Raw genomic sequence first — 17976 nt, 5'->3', positions numbered from 1 at the left:
GTACGATGAAAGAGAGCTTCATCGGTTGAAAACACGAAAAAGCGTTTTTACAATGTACGGAATTTGTTATCGAAACAACTAATGCAAGTACCTCCCTTTGCGCTTCACTGGGCAGGAATTTTTCAATTTGGTATGAAAGGAAACGAGCACTCGAGGGTACGACAGATCTCGGTTTTGCGTCACTCTCTCCGCCACACAGTATCGCATATCAATTACGTAAATTGACCCAGCTTCTTGATGCTTATTTCCTTTCAGAAGCCACATATTTTTACACATGAGCACTTGTAAGAACAAGGCTCTGGCATGTCAGGTGCCTGGATGCAAGGCCATAAAAAAGCGTCACGACATGCGGGAACACAACGACCACGCTGCTGCTTCTCATCACAGATTGCAATGCGGAGAGATCCAGCGACTGCGACGCCTCTTAAACAAGGGGGTAAATACTTATATTGTACAGTTGTTATGATGTTCTTATTCGGAAAGGAAGAAAGAGGGGATAGACAAAGGAAGTTGCTTGTTTAACTTGATGTAATTTGTCTTTTCCCTGAAACAGCAAAATATAGGAATGGGTTCATCGACTGGGTTGGGTTGATATGGTAAATTTACTACCATAAAGAAACTTGAGAGCTGACGTTTCATGCATTAGCCCTTCCTCAGAGTGAATAACTTGTGGAAAAAAAGAGGAAAAATATGATGGTGCTTTATAATAACATTACCTGATTTGAAGAAACAATTTGTCAGTAACTAAAAGTAAAATCTCTAAACCTTTGGGTTTTTGGGCATAAGCGACTCATAATGCAAACCTAAACAACCAAAACAAACAAATTGTCATTCGTTACTTTATTTGTTATTTATAATGTGATTTCTCTTAAGGTGACACATCACATGCAATAAGAGCATCTTTCTGTCTCAAGTACCATTCCCTTTTCTAAGTGACTTTTGTTTACATTACAATTTCCAGGTAAAACAAATCTGTTTGAGTTGGAAAGTGCATTTCTTTTTATACTTGAGTCATAATTGCACATGGTTGTTAGGAAACAATTCAACAATTTGTCACCAAGGTGTGATGTACATTTTCATTTAATGCCATTAAGACGAAATACTTGTTTTGATTGTTTTAGAACCCTAGCAACGAATGTAAGCCCCCAACAGAAGATAAAGTCTTCTCATTTACGTGGAACATTCCAGGGTTTCTGCAGTTACAAGGAGGAGAAATGCCCATTACCAGTGACATTTTTTCCATGGGGAAAAAGAAATGGAGAGTTGTAATAACAAAGAAAATGGAACTAGCTGTACAACTTTTGGCTTCTTGCCAACCCCAAACAGTACAGATAAGGTAATTACAAACACAACTAAAATGCAAAACAAATCTCTATGAATTAAAAGGTACCCCGGTGAACAGCAGTATTAACTATACACCACGGTATTTGTGGCCTAAACAATGTACGGTCTTCTTAATCAAAGTGATCCTGCCTCACTACGGTAGTTTTAAAGTGGTACTATGATCAAAAAATCATTTCCTTTTTTTCTTCAGATTTTGAAAGCGTGTTCGCTTAACAACTGGCAAAACTTTGAGGGTTGAGTTTTATCCAAAGGCTGTTTATTTTGAGTTTAAGTTTTGGATTTCATGGTCCGCCATTACTCACGTTCAAAACTGGCCGATTGGACCTCAGAGGGTTGGATCTAGAGAAAATGACGTCATTTACTCACTAGCTTAAAATTTCAGCGTGTAAAGGCAATTTATTATATATGCAAAACACGGGTTGAAAAGTCTGAAAGCCCGAAACTCCCGTGCTGCATATTAATTAGGCCGCGTACACACGCATTAAACTAGTGCGCGTTTGACGTCATTTTCTCCTCGACCCAGCTCTCTCAAGATTTTAAAGTTAGTAATGGCCGACCAATAAAAAAGAAAATTCCAGCTAAAATAAACAGGTGTCTTTTTAAAACCAGAACTTAAAACTTGGGTGAGTTAGTGTTTAGTTAACATAGTTTTGAAATCCAAAGAAGGAAAAACAAAATTTTCTTTTGGTCGTAGTACCACTTTAAGATGCTTCAAATTCTTTTGAAGGTACTAAAACAGACATTTTGAACCAGAATGCTTTTGGAAAGCTGGAAACTTTGGTATGAGCAGTGACTGAGTTCATCAAAACACTGATTGCTTCATATTTCAGGATTGTGATGATGCCAGGAGAGGAGAAGGAAGAAGTATTTGTCCTACAGCATACAACGCTTAAAGAGGGAGAAATGCAGGGTATCAGCTTAAAGGACATTATTAAATGGGTGAACAGAGACGGAGAGCTCAAAATTAAGATAATCATTTATTACCTCAGATTCTGAAGTTAGTTAAGTAAATGAGGCCTCACTTGGGCACTTATTTTTAGACTACTAAACAAAAAAATTACTTCTTTTTTTAGATCCAATGTAAAAAGTACTGAATGCTTGAGTCATTTTGAAAGGAGAAGCGTTTATTTAAACTGTATTTTTCTTTTGTTGATAAGCACTCAGAGAGCCAAAAAAAAAAAAATGACTTCATTTACTTACTGTCTTTCTAAAACTGAAGTGGAACGAAAAAAATAAAAAATAAAAACTCACAGTGACAAAAAAAATGAACATCTTCAAACAAATAGAAATCTTTCTTAGTTAACAATCTCTAGCCTATGTATCATTTTCACTTTGTTGTACTTGATTGGGAAAGATTTTTATACAGCTTTCTACCTTCTGAATTTAATATAATATTATATCTCTTTTATACTAACTTTAGTTCTTGCAAAATGAAGCATGCATGTATATTTATTAATGTTAGAAAGTGTATTTTACATGTTAATTTTGTTTTTCTTTTTACCGTATCAGTAAGCTTACTGTTTGGAGTTCACGAGAAGCCATAAGTTGCAAAGCTAGATCCATTTGCATTGTTATGAAAGCTAAAATTTCGCTGGCCATGGAAATTTCTCCCCCTTGTTATTCCAGAAATCATGAAAATTTCCACCTGAAGAGCTTAATGTAAGAACGTCTTTGGGAATCTTGCTTTTGATTGTTGGTGTATTCAACTCTATGGATGAGTGTCGGGGCCGTACCATTACTTGATTTAAATAAATAAAGGTTTTGAACTTTGTGTACTCACATTTATTCCTTTAACAATTAAGTGGCTCCAATTAAGCTGAGTTTCCTCTGCTGTTACGAGGTGTCCCCTTAACTTGAAATTAAGTGGTTTGCAAGATTTGCCGTTAGTCTGCACGGCGACATTTTTAGCTTTCACACTCGCTGACACCTGCCTGTAAATTGTAACGACATGATAGCCGATGAATATGAACGAACAAAAAGTAAGTGTTTTAGAGTTTATGTGGAACTTTACATACAGAGACATGAGAATGATATCGGGAGTCAACCGGACAAATATTCTCTTCATTTGGCAGTTTACCTACCTAAGCTAGGCTAATCCCCTGAAAACCTCAACACGTTGATATTTTCAAATATTTGACCTCATTATCGTTAAGAGTTTGGGGGTTACAAATGAAAGTTTGATTCAGCAAACGTAAAGCAGAGTTGGTGTAAAGAGTTCTTACCTCCCTCTTTTCCTTTAACATCATGTCTTCCAAAAGTCGACAAGGAATAAACTGTTAAGTTAGTGAATGTCCTGAAATAGAGCGGTTTTCGAATGAGTGTCGTAAAACCAAAACCAAAGTAATTACTTTGACCAATCAAAAAGGACGGAGACTATCCAGTAAACCAATCAAAACTCGAAGTAATTACACGTAGCCGTCACAAAGCGCGGGAAAATGTGCACGCGGAGCCACAATTGGTTTTGGTTTCACTTCTGACTGGTTGAAAAAATGGCGCGAGAACTTTGAACCAATCACTGAGTGAAGTAAAGTAATTAACTAATTACTTTCGACACTCAATTGAAAACCGCTCTAGTAGCGCGCTGATATCTATAGGTATCGTATATGACAACTTCATTAGTCGCTTATTACATGCTGTTATGAAGCCTCGGTTATGTTGGTGTTGCTGTGCAAAATTAAGTCAATCTTTGAAACGACTCGTAGATCCGACTCTTCCTCGAGTGTATGACGAATCTCCCTCGTTTTGATCACGATCGAGGGATCTCCTTTTTTCAGTCTTCCCTCGTTTTGGACATAGAGTGTATTGCGAGAATCCTCGGCCGAATCTCCCTCGTTTTGATCACGATCGAGTCTCCTTTTATCGTGTAACACCTTACACGAGCTGTCCTTCGTATTGCACATGGAACTGCGTAATAATGTAACCTCGATGAAGTTATCAAAGATGGCAGAAACGAGTGATCCCTCGTCAGTTCAAGATCTGGACTCGGGCCGAATCTCCCTCATTAATGACACCACGATCGAGGCGTCATAACCGCATATCGAGTGCTTGTGGTATCGTGTCGATTTTTATCGAGTCCTCTTTCCTTAGTTTACCGCAAAACTTGAGTGATCCGACCAGAGAAATGTTAAAGCCCCAACTTTATGATCCTGAAGAAGTCTTGCCTAAGTTAAAAGAAAGGCAAAGAAAGCAGAAGCTGCAGCATGACAAAACAGCGAAGGAACTGCCACCACTGATGAATGGCGAGTTTGTAAGAGTTCGAGAAGGCAACAAGTGGAAGCCTGCTAAAGTTACGGAGATTCTTCCGTTACCAAGATCCTACAAGGTTGAAACAGAGCGGGGAGAGTACCGAAGAAATCGTCGCCATTTGCTAAGAACTGAAGAGCCCAAGGCATCAGAGTTTGTATGCACAGCCCCATCTGATGAAGGCACCGCGCCATCGGATGAAGACCTAACAGACACTGAAGTTGAGATGTCTGGTGCAGGAGCCCTGCATAATCCTAGGTCAACACCAGTCAAAATGTCTATGGCTACTACCACACGGTCCGGTAGGACAGTTAGAGAACCTCCAAGGTTCAAAGACTATGTCAAGTTTTAGCCACAGTGGGAACAGTTTGTAACATGTCACAAAGTTTTGTGTTCAATTTAGAAACAGAAACACTACTCCAGTGGTCATGTTGTCTGAAGTTTTACATTGCCACTGTTCGTAAATTCTGTAATGTTTTCAGTTGTGTTTCCTCTGTCTACTTGCTTTTCTTTCGCTTAAAAAAAAAATGGGAGATGTAACATTAGGTCAGCGGTTGCACCACGCACGTGGTGTGGGGAATAAAGTAGTGTTGTGTTGATCCGCCATCTTGCGTGTGTTGTTCCTTTGTTATAACACTTCACTTCAGAAATGAATTTGATCCTGAACTCCGGTGAGAAATATATTTACATAGTTGCGTATGGTTTTTGACACGGAGAGTGTTGCTTGTTTGCATGCACGGAATGAAATAGGAAGGTTTTTTGCCTCTAATAGCAAATATGTTGTTTGTTTCAATAAACTTTGGCTGGAAAAGGTTTCTGTGAGATTTTTCTGCCTTTGTGGATTCATCGTGTTGTGTAAATATTATTTAGTTTGCATGCGTGGGTTGAAATTTGATATGGGAGCAGTTTTCATAATCGTGATAGGAATTCTTGATGTCTCGTCATTCTGGTGTAAAAAGAGGTTAATTTGGAAGGCCGACAATACTTCTTTAAAAGCTTATCTACTGCGCATTTAAGCGAATTTTTACTTTTTTGACCAAATTTAACTTTGCAGCAATTATTTGCAAACAAGAAGCCGACTGATAATTCGTTAGGGCGTGAGGTAAATGCGCAGAAACTTACAGAATGTCACTTACGTCCCACATGTAAAACTATTTTAGTCCCCTATCAGACATAATGATAAGTTTGACCATCTACAGCATCAGTTTATTGATTGCGTGATCAACGGCCAAATTGTGAATTTGTTCTGATACTGGAAGTAGGGCAGCAAATGTGTACTGACAAAATAATCCCTGCATCACATTTTAGTAGCTACTACCAAAGGGCTAACAGACTGAGTTTCTCGTTCTTCGAGAGACCCTATCTTTAGTTTCCGTGCCAATAAGTTAAAACATCGACAAACGTCACTTTTTTTTCTGTCACACAACATTCCAGCGTGTCATGGCGTTATGTCTGTCTCCTGACTAGCAGTAAGTTTTCCCGGCTTTCTCTCCAGTAATTCCACTGTTTACAAGGGGTCTTTGTTTTCGTAAACTAAGAAACGTTTTCGTACTACGAAAGCTAAGACCCGGCCGACTCCGGGATCTAAGGTATTAGTCTGTAGTTTTCGAGGGCCTTAGTTTCGTAACACCCCTTACCAAAGGCAACCCAGTTTACGCTCACGGAACGTCTAGCCATTTCAAAGGAAAACAAGGGAAAGTCGATTAAGTTATCATTCAACCTCAGAAGTATTGTTTTGGGACGCCATCATTTTCATTGTGGAAGTCGTTGTTCTAAGATTCCCGAATCTCTCTTCTTCGACTCCTTTGGTTCATGGGACAGTTTCACTTAAGCTATTTCAAGAAGGGCGAACAGATATGCGCCAAATAAATTAAATTCCTTTTTTCCTTTCTATTACAGACTTTAATATCACGGCAAATGCATACATTTCATTCAAGCGCTATGAGACATCAACCTCTTATTTCCTAACTCCTTCAAAACATAATTAAAAATATATATTTGCTTGTGACTCCATGAAGCGTCCTGTGTCCTGCAATGAAAAAAAGTGATTAAGAAAATGAACAAGAAAACATACTAAGCAAGTTGCAGATAACGAATACATTTTGCAATATAATATGGAAGGAGCTCATCATGGTGAGTTTACCAGCGGCCTCTTGCCCGAGATCTATTTGCTGGACATCCGTAAACCAGATATGTCCAGGATTGACCCTAATTAAGTAGATGCACGCGAATTTCAATAAGCGTCACGAATTGCCCCCTTGTTCTCAGTCTCCCCAACATCAACATCACTCGTGTCTCGGAATACAGACAATTAACGTCACAAAGTGTTCCCCAAATGCTGCTCTTCAAGTAAAGGTTAACAGCTGCATATACCAAAAGCTAAAAATAACCCTAAACCTTACCTTACATTGTTGAACATAGGTAGCAAATGCTTAGATTTAAATGGACACTTCGTGTTGAATGTCAAAATTGGGCACGGTGTGCATCTAATTAGGGTCAATTCTGGACATAAGTGCCGTAAACAAGATGATTTGCTTCAAGAGGTAATGAATTTCAAAGTTTAACACCAGAAAAACAAAGAGAACGAATACCATATTGTGTGGTCTTAACGTGGTTTACAAACAGGTCATCATAATTTGATTGACGTGTATAATACAAATGGACAGAAGTTATTGGTCTAAATAATCAGCAAACAAGATGGAGTTAATGTATGAAACCACTGATAAAGAAAAGAAAGAATTTCAATATGAATTATATCACAATTTTTTAAAGATTTACAAATTTGAGCAACGGTTCTGAATGTGATGCGAGTTCAGAAAATGCCATAATCCTGACTAAACGCTTTTGCAAAGTAGTCAAATGTTTTAGGTAGGTTGGGTATGTTAGACCCCAAACATAGACACCGAAATATCCACCCACGTTTCCTTGTTTTCGGAAGTGCAGCGTGCTTTTAGGAAATGGCGCAAGCTCTAATGATGTGGTCTTATATAGCTGAAATAGTTAGTTGCGACCAAACCACCCATGAAGCAGTTCAGCCCCGGGCATCACAATTTTCAGTCATTTTTGAGGTTTTACTCTTGCTCTAGATAAGAGTGCAAAGCTCAAATCCCGTTTGTCCTCTCGAGCTTTGTTAGCCTCGGTATTTAGCAGTTGAAATTGTCCCTCAACAATATCCACAAGAGATGATAAAAAAGTTAACTATAAAAAGATGCAAATCGCCTAAAGTTAAGAATAACAAATTGCATCCATGATTGAATTGAAGCCAAATTTGTTTACTTGTTTACCGATAACTTACCGTTACGTTGTCATGTTTATGATGCTTCGGCTAAAGAAAGAAAATGAGGAGATAATAACATTTAATGAACTGAGTGAATCAAGAATACTTCGACAGTCCGGCTAAAAGCTCGCGTTCAATTTAATCCTGAGAACGAAGGCAATCTTTATTCCAAATTAATTGGCTCCAAAGGAAAAACGCTTTAAAATCACATTTCACAGAAAAGAAACTTATTGCACATTCTACTGACAAGAAAAATGGCGCATCACGTCTCATGAGAAAAGATATACGAGAATTTATGTATTTTAGGAATTGCATTCAAAGCAATGCCTTGTTTGTGAATGAGTTTTTCCTTGTTTTAAATTTATGTCTTCATGAGCGCGTTGCCGCCATTTTTATTTACGGACAAAAGTTTTCCTTATCACAGATCTGACGGTGTCGATAATAATGATGAGATCCATTGCCAAATATTAAGAATTAACTCACGGCATAATGTGTCCATCGGGCTTGTGTCCAGGTAGAAATCTCCTTCCTGCTTGGTTTCCTCAGCCCTGTATCCCATGAGAGGACATCCTTCATCACCGCAGCCGTTGCACCACCCGAACGTATACCAAACATAGCTGCTACATGGGTGTCCTTTAAACGGGTTGCTGCAATCCTCCGTCAACGTTTTGATATAGAACTCTGTGGACCTCAGGTGGTTACAGCCGACTGTGAAAGTAAGGTCTGTACAGAAAAGAAAAGAAAGAAGCCAACTTTGAAAGAAACAACTTACATCTCAAAAAAAGTAATCAGGTTTTCATCCCCACGTTATCTTAGGACATTTAACAATTGAGTAAATCAAGTAATAGATTGGTTCGTTAGAGGTGACTTGATCATTACATCACCGCTGCTAATTGTGCTGTTTCAGTAACTTGATTGCTTGAAGACAAACTTCGAAAACTTCAAGTTTTTAGAAAAATTATCCGTAATGTGCCCCTAACGATGGACTCTTAGAAAGGAACATACAACCATTTTTCAGGGGTGCATTTATTTTGGCCAAGTCGTTCCAAAATCCACGATTAATTACTAGCCAAAGTCTCAAAGATCCTTCATGTTTCCTTTTTTGCGTAATGTACAGAAGGGAAATACGAAGGGTTTTTTCTCTAAGAGGATTCTACCATTATTACAGCAAGGACCAGCCCAATTCCGGCCTCAAATGGATGTAAATTTGATATCCACTACACTACACACGCCATGCACCTTCATCAACTACATAACGAGACCTAAAATTCACGAGAACATACCCGTGGGGTCATTCGCACAGCCTGGTTGTAGGCTCCCACCATTTGGAAAGAAGTCAGCATGGCCCACGTGGTCTGGAGTTCCTACTACTCCCATGTTTGTATGGACGACATCAACGTATTTCGCATCAGTTTTATCCAGATGAACTGCATTGTCGCTTCCAGTGAAAAATGGCAAGGCGGGATCTAAACCTATACGTATTCAAAGAAAAGGATCCATTAGGAAGTGAAGAATTGCTGTTTTGTTGGTATCAAGAGAGTATGAAGTTAAGAGAGATAATCCCTCATATTGGCCCTATTCCCATCGCAATCCCTCTTAAGTTTTTAAAGATCTCCTGCAAGATCCGGTATCCCCACGAGGGTTAACTGATAGCCAATCATATGTCCTCATTTTACGCGAACGACGCGAATCATTGCGTGGGAATTCGCTCAGCTGTCAAAATTGGTAAAAATGGGGACATATGATTGGCTATCAGTTAACCTTCATGCGGAATACCGGATCTCGTAGGAGATCTAAAAATAACTTAAGAGGGATTACGATGGGAATAGGTCAAATATGAGGAATTACCTCTCTTACCTTCATAATTTCTTGTTGGTATGTAATCATTAAACTCTTGCTTAACCTATCGCTTTTATTAATATCTCGGCCATGTGGCTCACTTCATCTTCATTAGTTATTTAAGTCCTTGTTTGCAGTAATAATGAAGGTTAATAAAGGTTTCACTCCATATTTCTACTGGTCCTATTCCGGCACTCCCTTTTACCCCCGGCTTGAAAATGGGCTTGGAACCCAGGCGGGAAAAGAGAGAGGGTGCTGTATTACTTGCTGGCACATGCTCGGAATTCGCCAATCATATTACAATAGATACCAGGGTGGATATGCAAATAAAGGAATCGCGAAATTTGGAAACATGGAATCTCCGACAAAAAATCGTATATGAAAATTACTGTGATTTTCTGTGTCAGGAAAATAAATCGAAATCATGCCTTGTCGCAACCAAAGGAGGAGAAAAAAAACCCCGATCGCAGTGAGCCACCGCCACCACCGCGGTGCCACCGCCCACCGATTGCTCAGTTGGTTGAGCATCGGGCTGTCATGCGGAAGGTCGTGAGCCTGACCAACACTCAGGGTCTTAAAATAACTGAGGAGAGTGTGCTGCCTTTGTAATTACATCTGCAAATGGTTAGACTTTCAAGTCTTCTCGGATAAGGACTGTAAACCGGAGGTCCCGTCTCATAGCCCTTGTTGGAAATTAAATAGTATGGGACGTTAAAGAACCCACTCACGGTTCGATAAGAGTAGGGAATGTTGTCCTTGGTGTTGTGGTCTGACCTTTTCTCGACGGGGGCATCTTTCACTTCCTTGAATTAATTGTAAACTGGGTAACAAGCAGTCTGGCTAAGAAAAATTAAATTTAAGATATTTACCTAGACACGTAAGGACAGCCGTTGGTCGTTATATAGATATCAAAATCAGCCAAATTTGTAAAGATTGACAAATGTTTACGCAGAACGTCGTAAAAAAGCCTCACTAATAGAGGTCATTCTATAATTTTTTTACATTTTGATAAGCACATAAGATATATCAACTTCATCCTTTTTAATTAATATTCACAAATAAATTTTGACCAGAAAAAAAAGTTCTGACAATTAATGTCCGGATAATCGATGTTGTGCATATATGTGTGTAAACTAAGAAAACTTGAGTTATCAACACAACCTGTTACGTAAAGACACAAATAGTCCAGGTTGTGATTTAATTTCGTTCAATTTTTTAATCTAACTGTTTTACATTCCCATCCTAATCCCTCTTAAGTTATTTTTAGATCTCCTGCGATATCCGGTATTCCCATTATCCGCCATGTTTCCAGCATAAAAGCACCCCGAATAAACTATGCCCAAATAAAAAGTCTTTTTTCGAAATATGGTTTTTATCCCAATTTGGGGGGAAAAATTGCGTCATTCCGAGCATGCGCCTGCAAGTAATACAGGACTCTCTCTTTTCCCGCCTGGGTTCCAGGCCCATTTTCAGGGTGGGGGTAAGAGGGAGTCCCGGAACAGGACTTATTTCTACGTGGTTTCTTAAGTATCCCTCTCACGATCACTTGGTATGCATGCTCTCAAATGTTTCTTCGGCGATTGGATTTGAAGGAAAAGTCTAATTTGTCCCGATGAGTTTGTTACCCCACTAATGAAAAGTTTGTGCTGTTTGGCTTACGATAGCAACCTTTAGTACGCGCATGAAATTTGAAGGTGGAATCTTTTTCAAGAGGGCATGCTCACAATAGAAAACCGTCCTTGCCTGGACTATAAATACTAGTAGTTCCCTCTACGCGAGAGGCGATAAAAGAAACCCTAAAAGTTCCCACTGTTTAGAAATAGGTATAAAATGCATATGTAAGGAAATAACAAATTGTTAATCAAATGCTGTAGCACAATACCCCGACACGAGCCAACAACTCTCATATCTTTCGTCTGAGTTTTCGCTTCCTTACCACCCATATTTGGAACGGTATTTCTCCCTGTGCATTAATGTATGTTAACTGAACCAAACAATATGCGATGTCTGCGATTACATCACATGTGTGGAAATAGCAATCTAAAAATAAGGAATTGAACACTCGGCTTAGGGAAATCATTTTTTCCATCCAAGTGATGGGCTTTTGACTCGAAAAAAGGAAAGGGTTCAGTATTAAAAATTGTTAACCTAAAAGTTAAAATAACAGTGCAATATTTACTGTAATCGTATTGATTAATTGCATACTGAATTGAACACCGCAAAGTGTCTCTAAACGCTAATTATTTATTAACAGGGTTGTTTTAAGCCAGTAGCGAAGAGGAGATTCCTGTAGTGAACGCATCGGTATCCTGCATGTCGCACCAGTGTACTCCAATAAACAGCTAAAAAGAACTAATCTGGGTAAATTAAGCCCTCCGGCTAAAATTACTCAAGCAATCTTACCAGTTATGCGGCCAATGGTCATGCCGTACTTCGTCTGCAGATAACTCCCCGCATATCCGACAACGTGAGCTCCAAGACTGAACCCAATAAGGTAGAAATTGTCAGCCAAATCCTTTGAATTGCCGTTGCGATATATTAAGAACTGTGCAAGCTCGGCCATTTGAGCGCCGACCAGCCGTGTGTTTCCAGATGACACTCCTAAGTCTTGATTTGCTCCAACACTCCAGTCTGTCATGATGACGTTGAAGTCACCTTTGTCCAGCAAAGCGTCTTTCATTCTAAGCCCCCAGTCGTAGTACCCAGAGGAAGTTTCTATGAAGTCGAGGTAATTAATATTGTTACTTGGATTCGTAAGTGCGTTCCATGGGAACTATTTATATGCCCTGCAAGCTTGTTCCCACCTGCCTGACCCATGAAGGCTAAGCTATGAAACCAGGTTTTTTTTGGACCTTTTTTGCATTATTAATCAAGACGTTCACCATCCCAACTTTTATTATCATAGTTGGATTTGCTGATCTTGTTTACTAAAATATGAGAAATGTTAAAGAAAAAAGAATTTGAACAACTTTAACAGGAAACAAAAAGTTGGTAAACACGATGTGACGAATCAAACTAACAAAAAAGAGAAACTTGATAAACAGCCAGAAAGTTTAAAATAAAAACTCAAACCAAGCGAAGAAGCACAAAAGCCTCCAAGGTGGTCATTGTGCAATTAGTAAATAGCAGTGATTTTTTTGTCTAAATGTAGGAATCTGTTGGAGCAATCAAATCTTTTGAGTCTGTGAATTTGCTTAGTTAGATGAAGAGCCATTTTGTGAATTATTATCATCATCCTTGTTTAGTGATGTTGATGTCGATTTTCCCGCGGTCACAACGACGAAAACCGTAAGGTTGTTGGCGATCAGCGTAAGAACTAATTAAGTACCAGGATGTTTGAGAACAAAACTTAGTAATTCTCGAAAATTGGGAGGGTGCCCGATATCTACAACCGATAAAAGTTGAAAACGTTTTTTTACAGTGGTCTGAAGAGACAAGTAAGGAGTGATGATTTTTAATGGTGTTGAAAATGCGAAGGAGTGATGTTGGCTTACCTGTCCAGCCATGGCACATGAATATTGTCCTTCGTGTAATGTTATAATGTGAGCTAGCCAGTTTACTTTTGTCACTGTCATCAAGCTCTTCTCTGTCGTTGGGGTTTCTGTTCTCTCTTGTATACAGATAAAATTTCGTGCCTATTTCCTCCGGACTTTGGGGAAGTTTCATCAGTACGTTTTGAAATGGTGGTAAGTGGCTAAAACAGCCATACTTGCCATAGCAGACTTGTGGGAGTCCTTTACATTGGGAACAGGACAAAGTACATGAGTTAGAGTCAAATTTACTCTGTTTTACCAAACAGAAAAGCTGATCGCAAATACTGAGGAAGAGTGTCAGGCTACGGTTAACAACATTTTTCTCGCATGTTACAAAGTACAATATTCTTATTAGGTACTACACAACCATGATTTTTTTAGCTCATGCTTTTTTACGTGGTCCACACAAGTCTCCTCCCCCACAAAAAGGTGATTTCTTCCTAGGGAGCGGTGGGTATGATTTGTTTTAGATTATACTTGATATTTTCCGTGGTAAAATTTGCTTCGAAAATGGGGTTTCACCGCCTGTGATTGCGTGCCCGAAATCAGCTTCCAGAGTCGTTTTGTTAGAGCCATTGGTTATTCAAGGAGAGGAGAATACTTAACAATTATTCTACGAGAGCGCGTTGGATGTGAGATGGTAAATAGCCAACGAGGCGCGTAGCACCGAGTTGGCTTAACCCGTCTCATGTTAAACAAGCGCGAATGGAATAATTAAAATCAAAGTCAATCAGTCTCCAGTTTGGCAACACTTGACGAAATCAGTTTCCATATTAGGTCATACGGTATATGAACTGATAATCGAGATTGAGTGAACCAATCAGAAAGCTAGAACCACAATACCCGAGGCCGAAATATCGGAAATTCTCTACTTGCACAAATCTCATAATACACCTCTTTACTTCCCAAAAATCTCATGTCCCATGAAAAAATTGGAAACAATTATTGTGCAATTTTTTTTGGGAGGGTTTGGGGGGGGGGGGAAGGTTGAGGTGTATTATGGGTTTTGTGCAAGTAGAGGATAAAAGTATATCATGGCGTTAAGGTTTCCCTTCAAATATAACAATTATGAAAAAAAAAGGACTTGTTACTCACCAATTCCAAATGAATCTCCCATTGAAAAGAAACTTCCAAAAATAGCTAACATCAGCACATATGCCGTCTTCATTGTGTCTTTATCACGAACCCTGGAAAAGGTTTCAATACGCATGATCATAAGCATAATTCCCACATTCCCATAATGCCGTTCTACCTTCGAACCAACCGAGTTCAGGGAATTCTCTTGACAAATTATATTTATGTACACCTTCCTTTAAGGAACACATTTGAATTGACAAGGGTGGGTCTCATTCTCGCGGCGGCCATATTGTCCATAGACAATAGATTTCGCGGTAAAGACTTGTTTCCATATCTTAAAGTGCTCTTGGACGTGGGGTGCCTGGGAATGAAATTAAAACACTGGAATCGGTCAGTGTAAAATGCAGACTGAGGTTATAATGTAAATGTTGAAAAAGCCAAAACCTCTTAGAATTGCTAATCTTAGGCCTAATGAGGCCTAAAACAATATTTAGGCTTAACTGTTAGCATTCCGATTCCAGTGATTTAATTTCATTCCCAGGCACCTCACGTCCAAGGGCACTTTAAGATATGGAAACAAGTCTTTACCAGATTTCATACCCAGAGCCTCGAGTTGAAATGTTTGGGAACGAGTTTCGATGGGGAAAAACAAAGATTTTCAATCACTGAGGACTCAACATGGCCGCTGTTTGATTAAGACCTATAGGATTGAACACAAATGAATTAGATATATTTGTAAAGGGTAGGGATGTTTGGCCCTTCAGTTCAGTTTAAAGGATGTGTTATCATATAATTTTTAACGCGACAAGCAATAAAAATATTAAGGTCATCATCATCGACTAAGTTTCCGTTTTCATCTATCCACACCATTCCGTCAGTCTTCAATTTTTTTTTCATTCGCCTGCGCTATGACCTGTCGTTCTCAAAAGTTTATGTTTAACACCTGCCATCAATAAGAAAACGAATGGTCGGATTCGTTTTCAAACATTGTAATATCTGAAAACCGTCTCGGTTTTCACTGGCGTGTTCGGACGTAAGAGTACACGTTTTCAAACGGACTGTTGATAGAGCCTTATTTTGAGCTCACTTTATTGGCCATAATAGCAACGCATGTGAGTCAATGCAATTTGTTCAGAAGAATGCTTAGAAACACAACGTTTAATCAAGTAAAGCTATGATCCTCGCAGTTATGAACGCAATTTTAGCAATTGCGTAGAGAAGCCTGAAAATCTCAAGACTACAACGGGGTTTGAACCTGAGTGACCTCGCGATACCGATGCGACGGAGCTATGAAGCCACTGACATTTGGAGCTGGTCATTTGTGGATTCTAATGTTCCCAAATGTTCAAAAATGACCGACTCCCAACGTCAGTGCCTTCTAATTCATAGCTCATTTGGTTAGAGCGTCGCACCGGTATTGCGAAGTCACGGGTTCAAACCCCGTTGAAGTCCTGAATTTTTCAGGCTTCTCTACGCAATTGCTCAAATTGCGTTCATAACTGCGAGGATCATAGCTTTACTTGATTTCATATCCGCAGTCCAGAAATATATATCATTTCGTTCATTGAGGGAACGTTTAGTTAGACGAATGCTTAGAAATACGTTGGACCTTTGACGTCTCGAAAGAAACTCCAACGCTTAGACGTCTGTTGCCTGGTGATGGCTGATTGAATGAAGTATCACCTGACAGGGAAGAGGCATTGTATGGAGTCTTAACTATAGGCTCTTAGGTTTTCTCTCATGAAGCCCAGCTGACATTTCATATAAAACGCAAGGCAATTAATTCGTAAACACAGCTTAAACACAATATGACAAAACGGGTTAAGCATCCGACTTTTGATACAGTCCAATTATTTTTCGAGTCAAATAAGTAATGAATAGCGAAATTAAGAGCACTAGTGATGATGTTAACGGTTTTCCTGCTAATTTAGAATAAGATCTTTTTTTTGCGCGACTTCAAATGAAAGGGAATTTATAAAAGGATGGAAGTGGCATGGATATCGCTTCAAAATTTATAATAAAGAAAGCTTTAAAATCTAACTTACTTTTTATCCGCCACTGACATCGTTTTTTTCCTTTTTTTGTTTTTTAAAAAGACAAGTAACTTGTTAACATAATATGACCGAAACCTGATTTTCTGGCAACGTGCAATCATGATATTTTGAATTAAATAATACCAAAGTAAAAGCATAAGTGATTGGTATATTCGCGTTGACATCATGGCAACGAAAGCATTGGCAATAGACTTTATACCAAGGAGATAATATGCCTAGATATTGAGCTTCAATTGTTTAATGTTTTGTTTTAAATTTGTTTATATTAAGATCTTTTTTTCCTGTCTTTTGTGTGTCTTCAAATGAAAGAAAATTTTAAAATCGAAGTCACTTTTTTATCCGCCATGGACATCGCCACGTTATTTTTAATTTTCTCAAAATTTGCAAACATAAGGCTTTACGATAAAATAGATCTAGATTAGGAAAGACAGGGAGAAAAAGTGGAACAATACTAGTAATTATTCAAGGGCTTATTTGCAATAGTTCTTTCTTTTCTGAAATGCTGTCAACTGCAAGAAAGAGCCGTTTACTTTACTACAAGCAACTGACACAAAGTATTTAATTTCAGTAAGGTCATCTAGATTCAGCTATGGGATCGACTCAATGTACTTTAAGTTACCCCACTGGGCTAGAATACTAACTTATAACTGACAGGTGGAAATAGCTATTCGCGTTTAAGACATACAGTTTCTAAATACAGACAAATACTTACCACCTTGTTTGACTTGGTTAACCTTTTGGCTCCGATGACCTTTATCGGCTTCAATGGCAAGAACGAAGCAGAAGAGTTACTTATATGCAACATGTGCTATTGAGATGTCAACCTGTCAGTCAGGGTGCATCAGTGGTTGGAATGTGCGAAAAGAAGGCGGAGCGCCAAAGTACAAAGCAGAACTAAGAAATATGTTTTTCAATAAACATTTTTCCGATGGTGAGGTACTGCCATATTCCTGTAACGTTCTCTGCTGTACTCTGGGTTGTGGATATAGAAAATAAATAAAAGAGGTCGAATAATTCTACTCTCCGGATTGCGTAATTTCGTAATACGTGATCATCAGTGTTTTCCTCAGTGAAATTTCAAATATAGAAGTAAGGAGACCACTATATAGCTAATTATGTTTTTTCAGTTCCTGAATAGTAAGAATCGGATTGAATGAAGAATATCAATAAAGAAAGTATCCTTAATTAACAAATATTCCGTAGAGTTATGGTGATACGCCAGTGTGGTGGTCGATCAATAAGGTTTTACAGAAAAGGGTTTACAAGAAGATGAAAAGGCTTGGATTGAAAGAGAAACGTCATTCAACTTTTAGTAAAAATCTTATCACTGTTCTTGCCATAACAAAAGCAAAGCGTTCGCTCTGATTGGTCAATTACCAATTTACTATTTGCCCATGGGTGAATGGTTATGACAAAAACTCTGAAACGTGCGCCGGAGTATTGTAACTACTGGTATTGTATTGTATTTTATTGTAACTACAACAATGACCGATCAGTCTACCGCCGAAAATGCTGACAGTTCTTCGCAGTTTTATAAAAAAAAGGTTTACCAATGTCACGTTTTAACCCGTTAGCTAGTAATTTTACTCAAAACACCAGCAAAGCGATT

The 17976-nt window shown here is 38.7% G+C and overlaps 2 protein-coding genes and 1 long non-coding RNA gene across 6 annotated transcripts in view; 1 reads left to right on the top strand and 2 right to left on the bottom strand.

Annotated features, from left to right (window-relative positions):
* The window catches only part of LOC138000593 (TNF receptor-associated factor 5-like), a 25688-nt gene extending 22981 nt beyond the window's left edge, over positions 1-2707 (top strand). For all 4 annotated transcript variants that reach the window (XM_068847123.1, XM_068847125.1, XM_068847124.1 and 1 more), the window contains 3 exons: positions 256-436; positions 1122-1336; positions 2175-2707. In XM_068847123.1, coding sequence (XP_068703224.1) covers positions 256-436; positions 1122-1336; positions 2175-2340 — 562 coding nt within the window. In that variant the 3' untranslated portion in view covers positions 2341-2707. The remainder of the gene's footprint in view (positions 1-255; positions 437-1121; positions 1337-2174) is intronic.
* Positions 1-3646, bottom strand: part of LOC138000595 (uncharacterized) — a 4571-nt gene extending 925 nt beyond the window's left edge. Inside the window, exons 1-3 of the long non-coding RNA XR_011123166.1 lie at positions 3567-3646; positions 3125-3275; positions 717-803 (exon numbers count right to left, since the gene is read on the bottom strand). This is a non-coding gene — a long non-coding RNA (uncharacterized lncRNA). The remainder of the gene's footprint in view (positions 1-716; positions 804-3124; positions 3276-3566) is intronic.
* A 2832-nt stretch (positions 3647-6478) lies between these two features.
* LOC138000601 (pancreatic lipase-related protein 2-like) lies at positions 6479-17134 on the bottom strand. Its single transcript, XM_068847132.1, has 8 exons — positions 17080-17134; positions 14332-14423; positions 13198-13437; positions 12107-12418; positions 9148-9336; positions 8348-8587; positions 7883-7912; positions 6479-6616 (listed from the first exon to the last, which is right to left on the bottom strand). Exons 2-7 carry the CDS (start codon positions 14402-14404, stop codon positions 7899-7901), a joined length of 1068 nt encoding a protein of 355 aa, XP_068703233.1. The 5' UTR covers positions 14405-14423; positions 17080-17134; the 3' UTR covers positions 6479-6616; positions 7883-7898.
* Positions 17135-17976: the final 842 nt, after the last annotated feature.

This window comes from Montipora foliosa, chromosome 4 (assembly GCF_036669935.1).
Source record: "Montipora foliosa isolate CH-2021 chromosome 4, ASM3666993v2, whole genome shotgun sequence".
Taxonomy (NCBI): domain Eukaryota; kingdom Metazoa; phylum Cnidaria; class Anthozoa; order Scleractinia; family Acroporidae; genus Montipora; species Montipora foliosa.
This window is presented reverse-complemented; position numbering and strand designations above follow the sequence as displayed.